The sequence below is a fragment of the Ailuropoda melanoleuca genome, chromosome 16 (genome assembly GCF_002007445.2).
Source record: "Ailuropoda melanoleuca isolate Jingjing chromosome 16, ASM200744v2, whole genome shotgun sequence".
In the NCBI taxonomy this organism is placed as follows: Eukaryota; Metazoa; Chordata; class Mammalia; order Carnivora; family Ursidae; genus Ailuropoda; species Ailuropoda melanoleuca.
The window spans coordinates 20283637-20305123 of NC_048233.1; the positions used below are offsets into that span (position 1 = coordinate 20283637).

General features: G+C 37.0%; 1 protein-coding gene across 1 annotated transcript; it reads left to right on the forward strand.

Moving 5' to 3' along the window:
- The first annotated feature begins 552 nt into the window (after positions 1 to 552).
- Positions 553 to 20829, forward strand: CMAS (cytidine monophosphate N-acetylneuraminic acid synthetase). The gene is made up of 8 exons (XM_002915281.4): positions 553 to 918; positions 8799 to 8941; positions 9085 to 9240; positions 13981 to 14114; positions 15779 to 15873; positions 16247 to 16418; positions 17221 to 17374; positions 20232 to 20829. The coding sequence occupies exons 1-8, from the start codon at positions 659 to 661 to the stop codon at positions 20420 to 20422; spliced, it is 1305 nt and encodes a 434-aa protein (XP_002915327.2). The 5' UTR covers positions 553 to 658; the 3' UTR covers positions 20423 to 20829.
- Positions 20830 to 21487: the final 658 nt, after the last annotated feature.

Below are 21487 nucleotides of genomic sequence, written 5' to 3' on the forward strand. Positions count from 1 at the left end.
TTACTACGCTGTAGGGGAATAGTCAAGGTTGACTTCCAAGTTTTCGATGCTAGATGTTCAGTAATGTTGATACAAAATGCAGATGTAGGAGTAGTTTCGGCCCATACGGAGAGCTGAGGTTTTTTTAATGTTGAATTTAAGGTGCCTGCAGGACATTTGAATGACGTAATCTCTTGGAAATAAAGAGTCAGATACCTAGTAGAAAAATACACAATTATAATTTTAAAATATAAGATTGAATCGTGTTATGGTACATTTGAGTGTGCAGTGGAAAACCCACTACATTTCTTAAGTGGGGAAGTTCTTTACCAAAAAATCTATAACCTATGTGGTCTCATTTAGAAATCCCCGTATATTATAACCCCCGCCCCCCAGAAGCTGCGCTTCTTTCCAGTTATATCTGGACTCTCACCGCTTGGCGTGGGTTTGGGGTGGCTCTGCCAGAGCCTACTCGGCCTACTGGACCCAGGCGAGACGGCCGCGGACTACAATTCCCGGCGTGCCTCGCTGAGGGGCGGACCGCGGCGGGGGCGGGGCCAGGGCCAGGAACAGCCACCCCCGCGAGTGGTCGGGCGGGGAGATCGGGCGGCGCCGAGCTGAGGTGGCGAGAGAAGAGCTCCCGGATGTGGAGAAGCTGGGGAGAAGGCGTGGGAGGAAGATGGACTCGGTGGAGAAGGGGGCCGCCACCTCCGTCTCCAACCCGCGGGGGCGGCCCTCCCGGGGCCGGCCGCCGAAGCTGCAGCGCAACTCCCGCGGAGGCCAGGGCCGAGGTGTGGAGAAGCCGCCGCACCTGGCGGCCCTCATTCTGGCCCGGGGCGGCAGCAAGGGCATCCCCCTGAAGAACATTAAGCACCTGGCGGGGGTCCCGCTTATTGGCTGGGTCCTGCGTGCGGCCCTGGACTCGGGGGTCTTCCAGAGGTGCGCATGTGCGAGAGTGGGCGGCGCGGCCTGGGCGGGGGTCGGGACGGGGAGCCGGGCCGCTGGAAGGGCTGGGGCTCCCAGGGCAACTGCTCTTGGAAGGGGTGTGCAAGATCCGGGGTGTGTGGGCCCCGGTTGAGAGTGCAGGGAGGAAGTGCTCCAGCTTCCTTGTTTCGTAGCTGCTAATAGTCTTGACCTGGGACAGTTCCTGTCCCTGCCCTTGAGAATGCCATCCATAAAAGGGGAGATTTTCCTCTTTTCAGCCGTCTCCGCCGCCCTGGTTGACCTCACAGGGTAAAGTGAAGGAGGCCACCCCTATGAAACGTCTGTGGCAATATGTGAACTCTTGTAGACAGAGGCTGTTGGGGTTCCCCTGTTGCTCAGCCTGTGATAACCACTTGGTGCCGATCGATTAGGGAGGCATCAGGTTCATGAATGGAGTGAGGTGTCAAGGCTTTCTAGTTTCAAGCTCAGCTTTGAGATCCCTTTCTGACCTTTGAAAAATACTCCAAGCTATCTGCCTGTGAGTCAGCACAATCTAGAAAACTACCTACATTTGTACATAGGTAAGAGACAGTGAGAAAACGTACAGCAGGCTGTTTTATGATATGCTTATAAATGGTTTTATTATATCTTTGGAACCTTGTCTGCCCTAAAGACAGTTTTAATTGTGCATTATTCAGAGACATTGCCATATGCCATTTTGGTCAGAAGTGACAAGCTGATGTCATTCATAAAAGAAAAGAGAATTTTGTGCCAGAAATGAGTTTACACATAGTAACTTCACCCTAATTATGCTTGAATTTGTTACTGTGGAAAGTAAATTTTTTTAACCTTTTGATGTTTGGGGTTTGGTTCTTTAAGAGATGATTGTTTTTGGAGCCTATTAACTGCCCACATTAACATATGGGTATGTGATTTTCATTTAACTAGTCTTGTTTAAAGAAAGATACCCAAAAGTATGAATTTACTAGTTTACTTAATGTTTTAATCCAAAGGAAGCCCTGGGTGGAGCGAGGTAAATAGGGGTAAGCACCCAGAAGATAACACTAATGTAGCAATGTAATAGGAAGTGTGCTAAGGAGAGATAGGGAAAGCCTTGGGAATTTGGTTCAATTCAGTAAACACTTACTGGCCCTAATTTCTGCCATACACATCCAAGGAAACACCAAGATGAAATGACATGGTTCTTGTCCTTTTGGGGCTTACAGACTTTTGGACATTTTTTTCACCTTTACAGAGAGTGCACACTGGGGGCGGGGGGGGGGAAGACTGAGAGAAGGTGCCTCCAGGCAGCAGTGATATGCCATTTTGTGAAATGAAGTAGAAATCAAAAATCACTTTCACAGTAAATTAAGAACAAAACTCTTTTACAACTCTTTGGTTGCATGTCAGGAAACTCCTTTCAGCCTGGTTTAACAAAAAAGGGTAAGGCTTGTTTCAGGTACAATGAGATTCAGAGGCAAAAAATCATTCATTCATTCAGCAAATATTTATTGACCACCTACTATGTGACTGGCACTGTACTGTGTCCTTAACCAGAGTTGATAGCAAGAGTCAGTCCCTGGTCTCATGGAGCTTGCATTATAATGAGAAACAGGTAATATACAAATAGTGTATACTATATTTGGTGTTGATAAATATTTTCAAGAAAAATAAAGCGGGGTGAGGGAATGGTGCACTCTGTCACCAGAATCCTCCATTTCTTGGTTCTTCTAGATAGGCTCTCCCTTTATGGTGCCAGATGGTTGTGCTGGAACTGCAAAACTGTCAGCACATAACGACTTGTCCAAACTCTAGTACGGTTTCCAACAGTGTAAGGCCACGCTCCGAGTATGATCCTAGCCCCCCTTAAAATGGCTGAGAAAAGTCAACCTGCCAGGAGAATTTACTGTTTGTTTCACAGACAACCTGGTGACAGGCAGATAGCCTCTGAACCCCCTCTCAGAGCAACTACTTTTGAAAGCTTGTAATTAGAAACCCCTTCTCCATCCTTTGGGATGTAAATTTATCACCCCAAACTCTCTTTGAAATGCAAATATCCTAGTAGATAACTCTCATTCCTTCCAGTCCCTGTGGGAGAATTAAGGGCCTGAATTTCCTGGGCACAGTGCTTCAACTAGCACCTTGCCCCCAATCATGAAGTTAGAAGTGTGTTTCTCCTCTGGATAAGCGCCAGTTAACAAACCCAGATGGCCTAGTCACGTGGACTAACCCCCTCTGTCACCCCTGCAATACATTTCCTTAACACACTCCAGCCTTTAAGAAGTCTTCAGCCTTTGTTTTGGGGAATTTTTTTTATTATGTTCAGTTAGCCACTCTGTGGTGCATCATTAGTTTATGAGGTAGGAGTCAGCGATTCATTAGTTACGTAGAACACCCAGTGCTCGTCGCAGCACGTGTCCTCCTCGATACCCATCACCGTGTTACCCCCCACCCCCACCCCTTTCCCTTCTGAAGCCCTCAGAATGTTTCCAGGGGTCCATAGTCTCTCATGGTTCGTCTCCCTCTCTGATTTCTCACCCCTTGGCTTTCCCTCCCTTCCCCTATTGTCCTCCATGCTATTGCTTATGTTCTTCATATGAGTGAAACCGTCTGATAATTGTCTTTCTCTGCTTGACTGACTTCACTTAACATAATCCCCTCCAGTTCCATCCATGTTGGTGCAAATGGTGGGTATTCATCGGTATTCATCGTTTCTGATGGCTGAAAAATACTCTATTGTATATATGGACCACATCTTCTGTATCCATTCATCTGTTGAGGGGCATCTCGGCTCCTTCCACAGTTTGGCTATTCTGGACATTGCTGCTGTGAACATTGGGGTACGTGTGCCCCTTCTTTTCACTACATCTGTATCTTTGGGGTAAATACCTAGTAGTGCAATTGCTGGGTCGTAGGGTAGCTCTGTTCTAGCATCTTGAGGAACTTCCATACTGTTTTCCAGAGTGGCTGTACCAGCCTGCATTCCCACCAACAGTGTAAGAGGGTTCCCCTTTCTCCACATCTTTGCCAACATTTGTTGTTTTGTGTTTTGTTAATTTTTGCCATTCTGACTGGCTTAAGATGGTATCTCATTGTGGTTTGGATTTGTACTTCCCTGATGGCTAGTGATGTTGAGCATTTTTTCATGTGTCTGTTAGCCATTCGTATGTCTTTGGAGAAGTGTCTGTTCATGTCTTCTTCCTATTTGTTTTGGGGAATTTGAATTCAGTTTCTGCTGGATTCTTTTCCCAACTGCCATAGTTAACCAATCAAAGCTGTCCTTTCTGCTTTAGTGTCTAGCTTTGTTTACCCCCTTATTTTACTCCTTCCAGGTTTAAGTGTAACCAAAAAGAGTCTCTCTGGGTCCCCAGTGCTTGTATTGGTACAGTTTAACAGCCTCTTCTGCTCTTGGAGCCGGTGATGGAGCGCCCCCTGAAGCACCATGTGACAGTTCCATCAAAAGAAAAATTGGAATATGATTACTAAAAGGGAGTAGATGGTGGGACTCAAAACCAGACAAATAGCCTTATAGCAGACATAGGAGATTTTGCTACGAAATGATTGGAAAATATGTGTTATATATTAAGCAGTGATTTTCCTGTTTCCATTTATTAAAATGCATTTATACAAAATTCCTTGAAAGAATAAATGATTCCTGAGAACCTTTTCTGTACCAGTTTTATTTAATACATCTAGACTAGAGTATAAGCATCTTGACAGTTGGAATGATATTTTATACTTCAAGCCATCTATGGTATCTGTTACTATACTAATAATAGTAATTAGAAGAAATAAAACCAGGATTTTCCTTAACCAGCAAAATGAGCATAATTGGTCTAACTCTGCCTTCTCAAACTTAGAATACTGTATAATGAAGTGATTTTCCTGTTTAGTTTGCATAGCTGTTTGTTGTGTGGCATCCTTTCTAGGGGTCTGGAAAGTTCAACTAAAAAGGTAATAAAAGGGACTAGCACTACTTCCTCAGTGACGTAGTGAAAGTAACTGTACCTTTGTTTTCTGCACAGAGAGCAGTGTTCAGACCTTCTTTTAGTGTATGTACTATGCAGCGAGTTAAGGTCATAGACCCTGGAATCAAACTGTGGATTTGAATTTCCGGCTTCACCACATGTTAACTGCAACTTTGTGTAAATCACTTAACATCTGGGTCTCAGTTTCCTCATCTGCAGAATGGACTTAAGTATCCACCTTATTGGCTTGCTGAGGGGACTAAGTAAGGTAGTATAATACAGCCCTTAGAATGTGTCTGCCATATAGTGTGTGATCGATCCTTGACATTTCCCCCTCATATTGAAGGTTTTTACAATCTTCATCTCTTCAGTGGGCCAGTTTCCTTACTTGTAAAATGGGAAAGTTATAATTGTCTTCAGAATTCTTTCTAATGCTAACATGCTTTGACCTTGAAGAGTTCATGGAATTGTGTCTTTACTGTCTATATCAGGGGTCTACCAACTTTTCTGGTAAAGGGCCAAATACTAAATATTTTAGACTTTGCAAGCCAAATGGTCTCTGTTGCTCAGCTCTGTTTTATGTTGTGAAAGTAGCTATAACAATATATAAGTGAATGAGCATAGCTGTATTCCATTAAAAGTTTATTTACGAAAATAGGCAGGGTATGAGCCAGATTTGGCCTGGGATGACTCTTGCTCTACTGGGTTGAAGAGGTTCTTGTGAGCAGGTACTCTTACTTATCTTGGTATGCTTGTATTGGAACCTCAATTAAAATGTGTTGATTTGGATTTAATTGATTTATTCTGAAGCCGCAGTCCAAGTTTGGAGCAACCTTGTTGCCAGTCACCTTCTACTTTTCTTTCTTGGATAAATATTTACCCTAGGAAGGAATTGAAGAAAATTGCAGCTGCCCTATTTTGTTTTTCAGGGCTAGTAGATCTTTGGAGATTATTTTGTTCAAAACCATGATTTGTTCGTTGAGGCAGATTTTTCCGTCCTGCTCAGAGTCAAAGCTAACAGTACTTCCAAGGTTGCTAACTTTGTATACTACTTTGGGTAGTTAGCAGTTGAGAAAAATGCTAAGACAGTTTTTTTCATTTAGTAAAAAGTTACTGTTACAGGTGAGTTTGTAAGAGCTTGATTTCAACAGTGGTTCAGTGCTATTAGTAAACCTCAGAACAAACTGATTTTGTAAATGTTGCCTAACATACTTGTGGGCAAAAAAAACACACAAACTTTAGTTTCATTCGTAGGGTGTGGATTTATGATTAATGATAAGCCTATGCTGTGTTAGCCTTAAAATGGCACTTTATGGTTTAAAATAATATTCACAGGCGTTAGGGTTGATATTCCTGTTCATCCTGTTAGATGGAATACGACTTCATTTGAGGCTAAAGCCATTAGCATTAGGCTTTGACATTTACTCTGTACTTGATTTTACATTTTATTAGGCCTGTTTGTTCGCTTGCTCATTCTTTCTTCTTGCCCTCCCTTTTCTGATTCCCCTAAACGAAAGGAAAACCATCTACTTACATAGTCCCTTTAATAAATTATGTTAATTGTATTTTAAGTCTACATATGGGATGCTGTTTTCATACATATAAATTAGACATTTGGACCTTTGAAGTTCTGAAAGCAGAACTTCAGTTTTCCTTCCAACAGAGTCGGTTGAGGATTAAATGAGACTGTGTATGTGTTCCTTTATTGCCGTTCCTATTTTATTATTTTGAATGGCTAACATGTACTAAATGTTTATTGTGTGTTGTGGTTTGTATTTAATTCTTATAAAAATTATGTGAGGTAATTACTATTATTATCACCTGTATTTTTTTTTCTTAATCACCTGCACTTTACTAAAAATTGAGGCCTAGGGAGATGATGGATTTTGCCTAAGGTCATATAGCTAACATGTGGTGGAGCTAGGATTTGAACCCCTTCCTTCAGATCCCATGCTGTTAACCATTTAATGTTTCATTTATTAACACATGTGGATTGAGCATGTTATGTAGCAGACACTATAAAAATACTTTGTAAAAGTAAAGCATTGTAGAGAGGTTAGTCATTGCTTCCTTACCTCTCTTTCCTTGATGGTTTAAAGAGTATTGTAACTCTGTTGGCCTCTGTCTCTACCAATAGGCTAAGAACTGAAAGTTTCTCAAGAAAATGGACTGCATATCTCCTGTGTCCGAAGTAGGACCTGAAACATAATGGGCACTCAGTAAACATTTCATGAGTGAAGAAATTAATGAGTGATAAAAGAGAGGAAAGAAGAAAAACAGACCTCTTCCAAAACCTCTGTTATTTTTTATTTACCTTTTAAGCATTTCAAAAATGTCACCAAATCCTGTGGTGTTGAATTTTCATTACAGAAAATCAGGATAATAAAGTAAACGGCATCAATAATTTATTTAGATTAGTGACATAAATTAGATGTCAAAAGACCATTTCTTTAGCTTTTACTGTTCACTTTTTACTGTATTTACCATCTTACCATCCTGCCTTCACCTTCTCTATTTTAAAACTAGTTTTTCATTGGTACTTTGTTATGTACCTTTGACTATTTCATTTCTCCAGTAAAAAAATCTGCCCCCAGATATTTCAGATTTCAGGATGGGGGAAAAAGGGGGCATCTGTGTTCTGCCTTGGACAGACTGACAGTAAATGTGAGACATCTGATCCCTAACCAGTGGCTCATCTTGTTTACTAGGCTCTAAAAAAAAAAAAAAAAATACGGGGATTATTGACTTTATCTTTAGATTTAAATCCTCCTTCTGCAAATATTAAAGGGAAGAACGGAAATTGATAAGTAAAATCTGGAGATGTTAGGTGTTTTTTTTTGGGTTTTTTTTTTGGTATTCAGTAAACCTCCTTAAAAAAAAAATGTTTCTTTAGTTTCTCATTTTCTTTTCACTCTTGACAATTGAGCATAGACATCTGAAACATGCAGTTCCTCTTACCCCCAGTAGATATTGAATGAAGACGATAAAAGAAAAATAAATGCATATGCCAAAGATTCTAAGTCAATTAAACTATCTTTGTGTAATATCACTAATAAAACATTGTGGCTAGAGGAATATTCACATCTTTTGTTTCTAGCAAAGGGAATTTGTAAAGGTCCAGGAGGACTAGCAAACTTGCCCCAAATAGCATTTTACTAGTAGTCATCATCTTAGAAAACCTAAACGGTGACCCATGTAAGATGTGGTGAAAGGTGCAGTTAAGTTAAACTTCCCAGAGCCCATCAAGTCATGTTCTCCATGTCTGTAATTGTTGTCAGTGGCTGTATCTCCATCAGTTGTGTTCATACATTTATAGGATACCCATTGTTGGCAAAACAAGAGAATTGCATTATCTGATTATTTTGAGCCCAGATCTAGGCATTTCGTTGCTTCTAAGCTTGAAATTCTTCCAGCATCATGGTTTGACTACTACAAATCCATCTTTTTCATAGCAAGTATATTAAAATTCTTCACATGGTAATTTGGATTTGAATGGGGAATAAGAAGCAGGATCTTCTTTATTTCCTTTAGATTTGAAGTTCTAGCACTACTGTTTTACTTAATATACCGGTAGCCTTAAAAATACCAAGTGTCATTTTTTTCTAATTTTATAAAACTATATCTAGGGCTACATAAATAATACTTATATAAATAATATAATACATAAGGCAATATAAAAACAAATATTTTTATATGTAAACAAATACTATATCTGGTACTATATTTTTATTCAGATACTTAATATAGTTTATATACAAAATAAAATTCTTTAAATTTTATGTTAGATCTGTAATTTTTTTTTTGATGGTCTAAAAACTATTCCAACATCATGTTAGCGGTATTTTGGGGTTGCAGAGCTCCTTTTTATCTTTGGCGGTCTCTTTTAATGATTTGTCTTGTTATGTTTATTTTTTAATATCTATCCAGTGTGTGGGTTTCAACAGACCATGATGAAATTGAGAATGTGGCCAAACAATTTGGTGCCCAAGTTCATCGAAGAAGTTCTGAAGTTTCAAAAGACAGCTCTACCTCACTAGATGCCATCATAGAATTTCTTAATTATCACAATGGTATGAATTCGATAGTTCATTCAAAATTTTATGTAATTTCCAACTTACTCGTTTTTTAGACTAATTTTCACATTTGAATTTAAGATCTTTGTATTCCTTGCAAAGAACTTTGATGTCCTTTTCATTTGTTTTGTCTTTTTAAGAGGTTGACATTGTAGGAAATATTCAAGCAACTTCTCCGTGTTTACATCCTACTGACCTTCAAAAAGTTGCAGAAATGATTCGAGAGGAAGGATATGATTCTGTTTTCTCTGTTGTGCGACGCCATCAGTTTCGATGGAGTGAAATTCAGAAAGGAGGTAATCTGTTATATCAGTCTTGATTTTAGCTTTTTGGAGAATCAGCTTTTTCATACGTAAATATTCTTTAGGAATGAAGGGAGCAACACGTGATTATTAGCTGTAGTAGGTAATGACATTTATAATCAGTTCTAAGTCTTGTGATTATTGAGACAAGACAGACCAAATTCCCTGCTTTACTTTTTACAAATGGACATTTTAACACTCTGCCTTTAGAGGCAGGCATGTCATTTTTCTAGATGTTAAATACTTCTGTGTTTGTTCTAGACTTGCTTGGTGAACTCCATATAAATCATACTGGGATTGTGGGGATAGAAGTCTACCAAAAAGTTCTGGAGGACTTCAAGAATGAATTGTGGAATTGCTTCCCAAAATATGTAACTCTGATGTAAGAAGACTTCCATGGTATTTTAGCAGGAGCCTGATTTCTAGCTAGATAAACTAGGAAATATGGAATAAAGAATAAGATGACCACCAAATCGGTGAATGTTGTAACATAATAAGGAAAGGCAGTTTGATTTCTGTTAGGTGCCCTGACATTTATTGAATATAGAAAGCTGCCTAAGTGTGACTTAAAGGAGACAGGAAGATGCAATGAAGCTGGAGATACAAAAAAAAAAGAGCAAGTAAGAGGATAAAGAAGGACTGAAAATAAGATTCTTCAGTCTCAAAATATGAATGTTACCCAAACCAATGAAATATATCAGTAAATACATTTACCGATTGATTTCATTCAGCAAATATGTATTGATTGTCTTCTCTGTGCCAGGTTCTATGTTAAACTATGTATGTTAACTTTGAACTTATTTACTAAATCTCAGAAATTATTATTTCTGAGGAAATTATTTCTAGGAAGGATCTATTAAAGCTTAAGAAACAAATTTTTGAAGCAAATCAAGGAAGCCCAGTGTTAAACTGAATATTGAGCTTTATATGCTATTTGATTAAAGTTTAAGAAGTTCAACAAATGTGTATGTTAAATAGATGACAAAGCCATAAAAATTAGATCTATAAGTATTTTTAGGAAAATTAGATATGTTTGAATAGATATCTTTTAACATTGAGAAGTGAATGTTAGGGACCAGAGCTTTGTCTTGTCATATAGTTTCTTAGAACCACTATGAGACAGAATGCTATTGAAGAACAATGGCTCTAACCCAGAGTGGTATTTCTTGTGAGTCTGTTATGTTCCTTGTTTATAAAATCATTGAAAGTGCTACTGGATTAATCAATACTTGAAAAATTATTCCATTTTATATTGTATAACTTTTTGTATTCTTTTTTTGTCATCACACTAGAACCTCACCATCTAATATAATAGCCTCTAGCACTGTAAGCACTCAAAATATAGTTAGTCCAAATTGAGATATGCATTGTGTAAAATACATACTGGATTTCTAAGATTAGTATGAAAGAAGTATATGCAATATCTCATTAATAATTCTTATATTTATTACATGTTAAAAAACATTTTAGATACATAGGGTTAAATAAAATCTATTATTACAATTAATTTCACTTCTTTTTAATTTTTTAAACTGTAGCCATTAGAAAATTTAAAATTATGTATGCAGCTCACATTATACAGCACTGCTCTAGAGATTACACTTTGCACCCTTAGTTTGTTATGGTCTACCTGAATTTGTATTTTCACAAATAATTAAGAACCTTACAACAGTAAATTTCTATTTAGCCCCTGCCTTTTGTACTATTATTGTCACATAATCTAATTCTATATATATTATGACCCATGACACATTGTTGTTCTATTTATTTTAAACAGTTAACGGTATTTTGAGTTATTTTAAAATAGTCATTTATCTTCACCTGTGTATTTATCTTTTTTTGTTATTCTTCATTTCTTACCACTTACATGTGCTTCTGTTTTACAGTGTACATCTGTTAGTAACAGCTCCTCTCAGCTTTTGTCTGTCGAAAAATGACTATAATTCACCCTTATTTTAAAGGGCATTTTCATGGAATATAAAATTTTGGTTTGCCTTTTTTTCTTTCAGCATTTTAATATTGCATCTTTAAGATGTTACTCTTTTGAAGATGCATCATTAACGTGTCATTTCATTATTTTCTGCCATCCATTGTTTCTTAGAAGAAATCAGCTATTATTCTGATCATCGTCTCTCTAAATATAATGTCTTTTTTCCCTCAGGCTGCTTTTAAGATTTTTCCCTTTATCTTAAGTTTTCATAGTTGACTCCAATTTGTATTGCTGTGGGTTTTGTCGTGTTTATCCTATTTAGAATTCCCTGAACTTCTCATATCTCCAGGTTGATATCTGTCATTAGTTTGCAAAAATTCTGTGCCATTCCCTCCAGATATTTCTTCTGCCACGATTTCTCTCTCCTCTCTTTCTGGGACTCAGATTTAAGTGTATCTTAACAATTTTATGGGGTCCACATGTCTCTCACAGTCTGTTCTGCATTGTTGTTGATTTTTCTCTCTGTGCTTCATGTGGATTAATTTCTGTTGACATATTTGAGTTCATTGATCATTTCTTCTGACTTGTCCAGTGTACTGTAAATCCTGTCCAGTGAATTATTTCAGATATATGTGTTTTCCATTCTGGAATGTACATTGTAGTTATTTTATAGAGATGCTGTTCTCTGTTAAAATTCTCCATCTTTTTATCTTTTTAAATCTTTTCCTCTAATATCTCTAACATATTTATGATAGTTGAAAATCCTCGATTGTGGGTTCTGACACCTGGGTCATTTATAGGTCTGTTTCTACAACTGTTTTTTTCTAGTTATGGGTAGTATATTTCTGCTTCTTCATAATGACTCATATTTTATCATATGCCTGACATAGAGATTGGAGTACAGTTGACCCTTGAACAACACAGATTTGAGCTGTACAGTGTTTTTCAATAAATACAGTACACTACTGTAAATGTATTTTCTTTTCCTTATCATTTTCTTAATAGCATTCTTTTCTCTAGCTTATTTTATTGCAACAATGCAATAGATATAATATACAAAGTATGTGTTAATTGACTATGTTATTGGTGAGGCTTCTGGTCAACAGTAAGCTCTTAATAGTTAAACTTTGGGGGAATCAAAAATTATATGTGGATTTTTAACCAAGTCGGGGGTTGGCACCCCAACCCCTGCATTGTTCAAGGGTCTGTAAATATTACTTTCCTCCAGGGAGAGCACACCCTTTCTTCTATCAGGCAGATAGGATATGGAGCTAGTTGCTTTGATCCAATTAGGAGTTGTGCTGGGTTTGAGCTTCAGTCTCACTTTACCTCTTAGTGCAGGTGTCTTGCCAGGAGATGGATCTTGTATATTGCTGATAACCCCAGGCTAACAGGATTTTGGGATCTAAGCACCACAAAACTATAATGGTCTCTCCCTGCCTTCCAGCCTGTCCCTAGCTTCTTGTGCGCAGCACACTGAGCAAACGTCCTGCAGGGGAATAATTAGGCGGGAAGAGCTAGCTCTGTGTGCTGGCTCTTAAAGAAGCCAATCTATGATTCTAGTCCGTAGGGCCATTAAAAATTCTTCTGGTTTCTCTTTACCCCAGCAAAGTCCCTCTGCTTATGCCAAGTTTGATCTTTCTTTTACTTCTTCCTCGGATTCAGCAAATATCCCCAGAGAGGAAGCAGCCACTGATCCTTGTTCACTTAGGAAAAACTTGCCCCTCTCATTCCTTTTCTTCAAAGTACCACTTGAATTAGTTTGTTTACTGCCTGTCTTCACCACCAGCTTGTACACTCCATGAAAGTAGAGTCTTATTCACTGCTATGTATTCCGTGCCTGTAAAACTATACCATATGTAACTCTTCAATGTATATTTGCTGAGTATTTTTGCTAGATTATATCAAACGCTGATGTACTAGGATTGAACAGAAGATGGTTTAGTTAGGGAAGTAAGTAGAAATTATTTCTAGAAGCCATTACACCCATAAGTGACAGCCAAAAGTAAAGAAAGATTCTGAATAATCACCAGCTTTAAACACACACACACACACACACACACACACACACACACAGTCATGCATGCATGTCAATACACATCCATAAACACAGTTTTGGGGAAAATGCAGTGAAAAGCAAGAGGATCCCTCTTTACCAATACTGAGGGCTTCGTTTGTTACATCATGTTTTAATCACTAATGTTGATATTGCTGAGCCTTCATTACCAAGGATAGTAATAAGCAAATATTATTTATTATTATGCTTAGTATATTTTTAAATTACTGGTAAGAATATGTAATATATAAACATTTTTATCAATATAAAATTCTCAATGATTTAATGAGGAAATCTTCAGTTTTCTGTAATATTTCTACGAAAGTAATTTGTCAACAACATTGTATAAACACATACTTTGTATTTTTATAGAAAAATGAGAAATATATTAAAGTATTCAAATGAGGATATTTTATGACAAGTTCATCCTTTTGAAGCGGCCTTAAGTTTGCCTTGATGTCCTCCCAGAACCTTGTATTTTTAAAAATGCCTTAAAGCCTCAATTATTTAGAATTCCTCTGTAAAATACTTTATTTTTCTATGACTAGATAATAATAATTAAATAATTATTAAATATTAGCAAACAAAGATAAATCATCAGCATCATTAGAGATTTTGTTCCTTTAAAAATCCATTTATTTATTGAGGTAGAAAAATATTTTACAGTTTCAGTTTTTTTTTTTTAAATTACTAAATGAATACTCAGTTTTCAAAGCAACATAGACTTACTATAGCTTTTTGCTTTTAGTTCGTGAAGTGACTGAGCCTCTGAATTTGAATCCAGCTAAACGACCTCGTCGACAAGACTGGGATGGAGAATTATATGAAAATGGCTCATTTTATTTTGCTAAAAGACATTTGATAGAGATGGGTTATTTACAGGTTTGTGCCTTCATTTTGCAAAAATCTTTTAAACCTTTTTATATGTATACCTCAGTTCTAAGAAAGACAGATGGCACAGTTCATAAAGGAAAGTATCAGTTCCTAAAGGAAAGGCAATAAGTGGTAAGATTTATCATCTGAGGCATTTATTCTGTAGTCTTACAATAAATTAATCTTTGGAATCCATTCAGTGAATAAGCAAGTTGTAGGAAATTTTGCTACAACTAAGAAATGAATCAAATATTGAATGTTGTATACATGCCCTGATTTTCATTTTATTCCATTCAAAATTCTGTTTTTAATATATGGTTTATTACTGTCAGGTTGTGGTTGTACAGTTGAATAAAAATCTATTGCTTTTAAAAAGAGACCAAAAAACATAGTAGATGTGGAAGATCACCAGCCTGGGTGTCAGGAAAGCCAGATTATAATTCTCTCGATATCTCTGACTATGTGTCTTTGAATATACATTTTACCTGTTCTGAATCTCATTGCTCTCATTTTAAAATAAGGGCATTGAATGTCTCTCACATCTTTAGAGCCTGCATGGTTACATCATATACTATTTGTTCCTTTTAATCAATAGCAGTTATTTATTTAGCCCTTACCGTGTACCAAGGACTATACAAAACACTTTACATAGGTTATCTCATGTAATCTGCATAGCTGTGAAATAAAGTAGACATTCCTGGCTCAGTATCGTAGAGGAGGGAATGGCCGCTTTGAAAAAAGAAAGTAATTGGCTTAGGTCATAAACAGGTAGTTTAAAAACAAGCCTCTACTCGCTGTAGTAAAAATTCTAATGTGACTTATGCTCTGAAGTAAAAGGATTTTTAACAGTTCTGGCAGTATATAGGCAAACTGTAGACTGTTGAGTTAAGTTTGAGTATTCAGGAAAATTGGGTTTGACATATGTAGATAGCACACTTTCCAAACTCTTTGCTAAGGGGACTGTTTTTTGACCCTTTCTTAAAGTGTGGAGGACAATCAAGTATCTCATCATAAGATTTATGAAGAGACTGACAATTCTAAAAAAAATGAAGCTTACCAGTAATTGATTTTGACATTCAGATAATCACAATCATAGGAAAGATCTGCCCTTTTGCCCCCAGACCCCAGGATCAGGAAATTGTCCCTCCCTTTGCTCACATGTGATCCAGACAATTAATGTCGACTCCCACCTGTAGTTCAGAGATCTAAGACAGTGTGGTACAATAGATACTAGTTATTTTTCCTTCCCTATCTTGCCACTTAGTTGCAAATTGGAACATAAATTCTGAAAATCTTTATACTGCTTTGGATGATGACAGGAGAGACTATCGGGGGATACAATTAGGGGATTTCTAGAAAATTCCTTGTCAGAATATTGGAAGATGGGTATTTCTGCTTTTTTCAGTCTTAAAATAGAAATCTACTTCAAGAAAAATGGGAAGCTTGCACTGTGCAGATAGAATTTGAAAAATATTATGGTGTACGATTTGAATACATAGGAAACAAAAAGCTTTTCCCTCAAAAAATTATTTGTTGAATGTCACTCATTTTACTGAGTTATCTATTTTTCTAAGTATTGTAGAAATGAATTCATTGTTCTGTATTATAATAAACTTTTTGATATCGTGAATAAATGTTTAAAACAGTACTCATGGCATTTGTACCATCTTTAGGGTGGAAAAATGGCATACTACGAAATGCGAGCTGAGCACAGTGTGGATATAGATGTGGATATTGATTGGCCTATTGCAGAACAAAGAGTATTAAGGTAAAAACAATACTTGCACAGCCTGTGCACTGGACCCTGACATAGTTTTAGTAGATATATGGAGTTTTCTAGGCACTAATTTTTGATACTCCAAACATTTGAGGATCTTTGCAATTAGTCTGTTCATGTGAGGAAGACATACACATAAAATATGCATATAGATGGCTTATTCAATAACTTGAGAAACACATAGCCTCATTAGACCACTCAGAGGTCTTGCACTGGAAGCTGAAGTGTATATGTGACGTAAATGTGAAGGGTAATGTTTGAATAACTGAGTGGGAATGGTTATTGAGTTTACTGGTGTTAGCCAGTTGAGAGAGAGTGATTAGTATTGCACTTGTACTCAGAGGTCTATTTTGGTTTCTTTTAGATATGGCTATTTTGGCAAAGAGAAGCTTAAGGAGATAAAACTTTTGGTTTGCAATATTGATGGATGTCTCACCAATGGCCACATTTATGTATCAGGAGACCAAAAAGAAATAATATCTTATGATGTAAAAGATGCTATTGGGATAAGTTTATTAAAGAAAAGTGGTATTGAGGTATGTGCCCCCTGAATATAGTGATGTTTTTTAAGATGATGATTCAGGGTCAAAGAACATGTGAGGGAAATAAGAGATTTACATTTTTAGTATCCTCTATTAAAATATATGAAATTTAGCCTTCACATGCCTAGAAAATTGTCATACTTTTACTCTTAGATGAATAAAATTAGGAATTTGTCAATCAGCAAATAATATTTCTTGTTTTTTCAGTAAGTATAAACATATTATTTTTAAATAGGAACATCTAGTAATTCCCATAGGATCTTTCAACAAAAGAAAAATTTCATAAAAAATAGGTATCAGCGCTTAGGAAAAAAAGACAAGTATCTTGTGGATTTTTAAGATGTAGCTTATTCTTATGATTGAAAATTTTAATTCAGAATGATTTAATATTTAATATATTTTCAAAAATGAAAGCTAAGATAATTTCTTATAATTCCCTAGAAATCTTAAGTATGTGTTCCTAAGCAGTGCAAGAGACAAGTTGTAGACTTCCCTCTGGATAAATCAAATTATAGGAGAATCTTAGGTTAGTATCAGACAGTGTATGTATTTTATCCTGCAGATAGGATCCTTCCCACTGTAGAAAACAGTGTCTTTTACCTTTATTGGACTTAAAAAATGTTGTAAAAATTCATCATTTTAAAATTTCAGTTGATTTTACTTAATTGGTCCTTCAGAAGACCACTCATTTGTGATTTGTATTATTTACCAGGTGTTATTTTATTATGAAATACTTGTTTTCTTTATTTTCTCATTTTGCCCTTCTTTCTTTCTTTTCTTTTTTTATTTTTTTAAGGTGAGGTTAATCTCAGAAAGGGCGTGTTCAAAGCAGACACTCTCTTCCTTAAAACTGGATTGCAAAATGGAAGTCAATGTACCAGATAAGCTGGCAGTTCTGGATGAGTGGAGAAAAGAAATGGGCCTGTGCTGGAAAGAAGTGGCGTATCTTGGTTGGTATCATAAAGTGGGCCAGGATTTTTTTTTTTTTTTATAAGAACTAGAGAAATAAGAAAGAAAATTCCCGATTGGCATAATTGTAGGGAAGTAGGAACTCTCTACTGCGGAAAGTACTAAATTGGGATGGCCTTTCTGGTGGTTAGTTTGATAGTACATATCAGTTATATCCTAGTAGAATGATTACTGACACATGCTTTGGAGTGAGACCACACCTGACTGGTCAGTTTCGGTAAGGTTATGCCATGATTTCCTCCCCTGTAAACTGGAAATGTCAGGAGTACCTGTGTGATAGGACTGTGGTAGGAAGTCATGAGATAATCTGGGTAAAGCACTTTGCAGCTTCCTAACATGTAGGAAATACACTCTGGATGATGGTTGCTTTATTAAAATGTCCCTAGTTTTAACTTAAATGTCAATTCCAGGAAGGAAATTGGACAAATGGGCCAATAATGGAGAAAAAAAAAAAGCCCACTTAAATATCCTGCAAAAATAGGACATCCACAAAATGGAATGCTCTGCAACCACGAAAGACAGAGCTGTGATCCGTATTGATAGGGTCAGGTGTCCCAAGGTTTTCACATTGGTGTTTAGCAGATATACTATGTGCAGGCTTGGGGTTGGTTGCTGGGACTTACTGTGCCCAGAGCTTGCAGTCTCATGTCTACATTTTGGGTATTAAAGATGACAAGTTATTGAACTACATATAACATAAGCCATGTATGAAATAAATATTTACGAGGGTAGTACGGGCCTCAAAAGAAGCAGCACGGAAATGCTTTGGGAGCATGTCATCTGAGGACTTCAGGAATAGCCTTTGAACCGCATGTGAAGATTCAGTGAAGAATACTACAGAGCCTTTGATAGAAAATGATCTGGTTTTTGCAAGGAGAAAACAATTTTAGTGGAACGTATAACAAATCCCAGGTACACTAAGTATCTGTGCGACCCTCAGTGAGCCTCTCCAACCCTTGGTTTTCCTATTTATCGTATAAACACAAATCAAAATTCATAAGGCTACTGGAAAGAAAATTGAAAATTATATAGAATGCCTCATACGGTGCCTGCAGGTAGTAATAATAGCGTATATTGCTTATATCGGTAAAATCATGCAATTATACATGCCAAAATACAGTGATTATCCGTAAATAGTGGTAATTAGGATGATGCTGATTTGGTTTTTGCCTTGATTTAAAAAAAATGTTTCTACCAAGACTATGCATTACTTACATAAAAATTTTTAAAAACTATAAAGAGCAGAGGCTAGAAAAGAAGAAAATAGAGAATAGACTCCAAATTTTTTTTTTTTAAAGATTTTATTTATTTATTCGACAGAGATAGAGACAGCCAGCAAGAGAGGGAACACAAGCAGGGGGAGTGGGAGAGGAAGAAGCAGGCTCATAGCAGAGGAGCCTGATGTGGGGCTCGATCCCATAACGCCGGGATCACGCCCTGAGCCGAAGGCAGACGCTTAACTGCTGTGCCACCCAGGCGCCCCTAGACTCCAAATTTTAATTTTAAAATCAGAGCACTCTCTCACGTGGGTCGCATAAACGTATGAAAATATATTCCTTAAAAATATCAGTACTTACATAGGTAAATTTTACTAAATACAGCTTAGTTTCAGGGGTAGATTATACAAATTAAATACTTGAATTTTCATCATCTTTCAGTGAGAAAATTCAGATTTCAATACATTTAACCATTTAAAAATTTTCACTAGATAAATGTGGAACAGATTTAAAACAAACTCTTTAACAAGCATTTTATTAGTAGTAGTTGGTCTACCGTATAATAATACTTACACTCAGAATGGAGAATCTGAGGTACTGGGTGCTTCTGAAATTCATCCTATCAACACAAAATGGGAGAGAAGAACAGGGCAGGGGAGCAAAGGGTGTAGTTTTGTCATTGTGATGGTAATTCTTCAACAAATAAGTGATGTACAAATCAAAGAGAACTGTTACAGATTAAAAGTACTGAAAATACAGATCAACAAAATGCAGTATGTGGACTTTGGCTTCTGATGCAAACAGATCAGCTATAAAAAAGAAAATTTGAGACAACAGGATATTTGAGCACATACTAAGTTACTAGATGATTTTTTTTTTTTAAGATTTTTTATTTATTTATTAGCACAAGCAGGAGAGGGAGAAGCAGGCTTTCCACTGAGTAGGGAGCCCAACGTGGGGCTTTATCCCAGGACCCCGGGGTCATGATCTGAGCCAAAGGCAGACGCTTAACCCACTGAGCCACCCAGGCACCCCAAGATGATATTAAGGAATTGTGGATTTTGTTAGTTTGATGATACTGTCTCACTTTAAAAAAAAAAAAACAACGTACCTATTAGAGATATGTGTTAGAGGTAGACGCTGAAGAGTTTTGGGGTAAAACATGATGTCTGGGAACGCCTTCCTAGCCCTCCCTCTGAAAAACTAAGGGGTGGAGTAAAGAGAAAAACATTGATAAATGATCCAAAACATGGATAATTATTCCACATGAACTTGGGGTTCTTGCATGTGTTTGGGATTTTTTTTAATAAAAAGTTTAAATAATTCATAATTTATATATAGAATATCTCATAATTCTAATATGCATGGCAATCAGAAATCATAATCCATTCTCCTTCTTTAACTGATAGGCGTTGATTTTGAATTGCTTAAGGGAAACCGCAGACCTCAATTATACTTGTAAATACTTTAACATATCTGTTCCACCTAATCTATGGTATTATATGCCGTGCTGAGGTCTCCTGAAGCTACCAGAATTACTTACTGGTTGCTGTTTGCATCATTAGAACTGAGTATTCTTTGTGTCCTTAAATACTCACCCAGTGTTCCTTTTACTTGCTAGGAAATGAAGTGTCTGATGAGGAGTGCTTGAAGAAAGTGGGCCTAAGTGGCGTGCCTGCTGACGCCTGCTCCACCGCCCAGAAGGCTGTTGGATATATTTGCAAATGTAATGGTGGCCGTGGCGCCCTCCGAGAGTTTGCAGAGCACATTTTCCTACTAATGGAAAAGGTTATTAACTCATGCCAAAAATAGAAATTAGTATAATGTTAGGAAAGAAAGTATACAGCCTTCTTCAGCCACTTTTATTTTTGATTAAGTACAATTCCATGTTGTAATGTTACAGAGTGTGATTTGACCTGTGATGTATCTTAATATATTTTAAAGCAAAGTCTTCTCAAATTGTCACTCCCAAAACCTTCCATGAAATAATTGTGCTCTACTTTTCTCTTTAAGCAAGATAATTATTTAGAGATTAATACAGTCTTTCTCAGATTTTTAGTAAATGCAAGTAAGAACATCATCTAAATTGAATTTGTATTGTACCCTGTTAAACTGTGTTTGTGTGCTTTTAATGATGCTGAGATTTTATTTATTTGGGGACAGTGTGTCTGGTAAGACATGCCCTTCTATTAATTAATAAAATTACATTTCACAAACTTGATGAAAACTCTTGTTGCTATAGCAGGGAGTTCCCGAATATTCCTGATTTCCTTTAAACGCTGACCATATAGTCAGCATGAGAGACAAGCCGCTAAGTACCTGGCGTAAAGCATCTGCTTGTACTTTAGGTATGTATACATATAGCAGCCACTCCATACAAATGCAGGTCTCCAAAGAAATTCGTATATTGTGAAGATTGTACATTGGTTTGGAGCAAATCATTTGCAGTTACCTCTGAGGTCATGGTAATTTTATGTACAAAATTTGGCTACCGCCACAATTTTATAGCCACCAAAAAACACTCTCCTATCTGGGTAAATTCCAAGAATGGAGCTTTATCTCATAAATGTGGCCTTTTACCTAATAAACACCAACCACTTCCTATGAAACAAACATTTGCGTCTGTTTCCACTGTAAAAAGAATTCAATTCTGGCAAGAAGCAAGTCATTCAGGCCGAGTCACAGGAAGCTCTTTTCCTCTGTCAGGACTGGGTACTTCTGTCCAGTTCAGAGTCTGACATTGTAGTCCAGGTATTGCTGGAAGAAGAAAGGAACCTCTTCTACCTTCATTTCCTTGGTACCTCATCCTGGGTTTTCTCCCACCTTTATGGCTTTTCCACTGCTGATTTTATTTTCTCCTACTCGTTAAGTATGCCC

Coding starts and splice junctions, on each gene's coding strand:
- CMAS (XM_002915281.4), top strand. CDS start 659: ATGGACTCGGTGGAGAAGGGGGCCGCCACCTCCGTCTCCAACCCGCGG. Junction 919..8,798: donor GACTCGGGGGTCTTCCAGAG/GTGCGCATGTGC, acceptor ATATCTATCCAG/TGTGTGGGTTTCAACAGACC. Junction 14,115..15,778: donor TAGAGATGGGTTATTTACAG/GTTTGTGCCTTC, acceptor TACCATCTTTAG/GGTGGAAAAATGGCATACTA.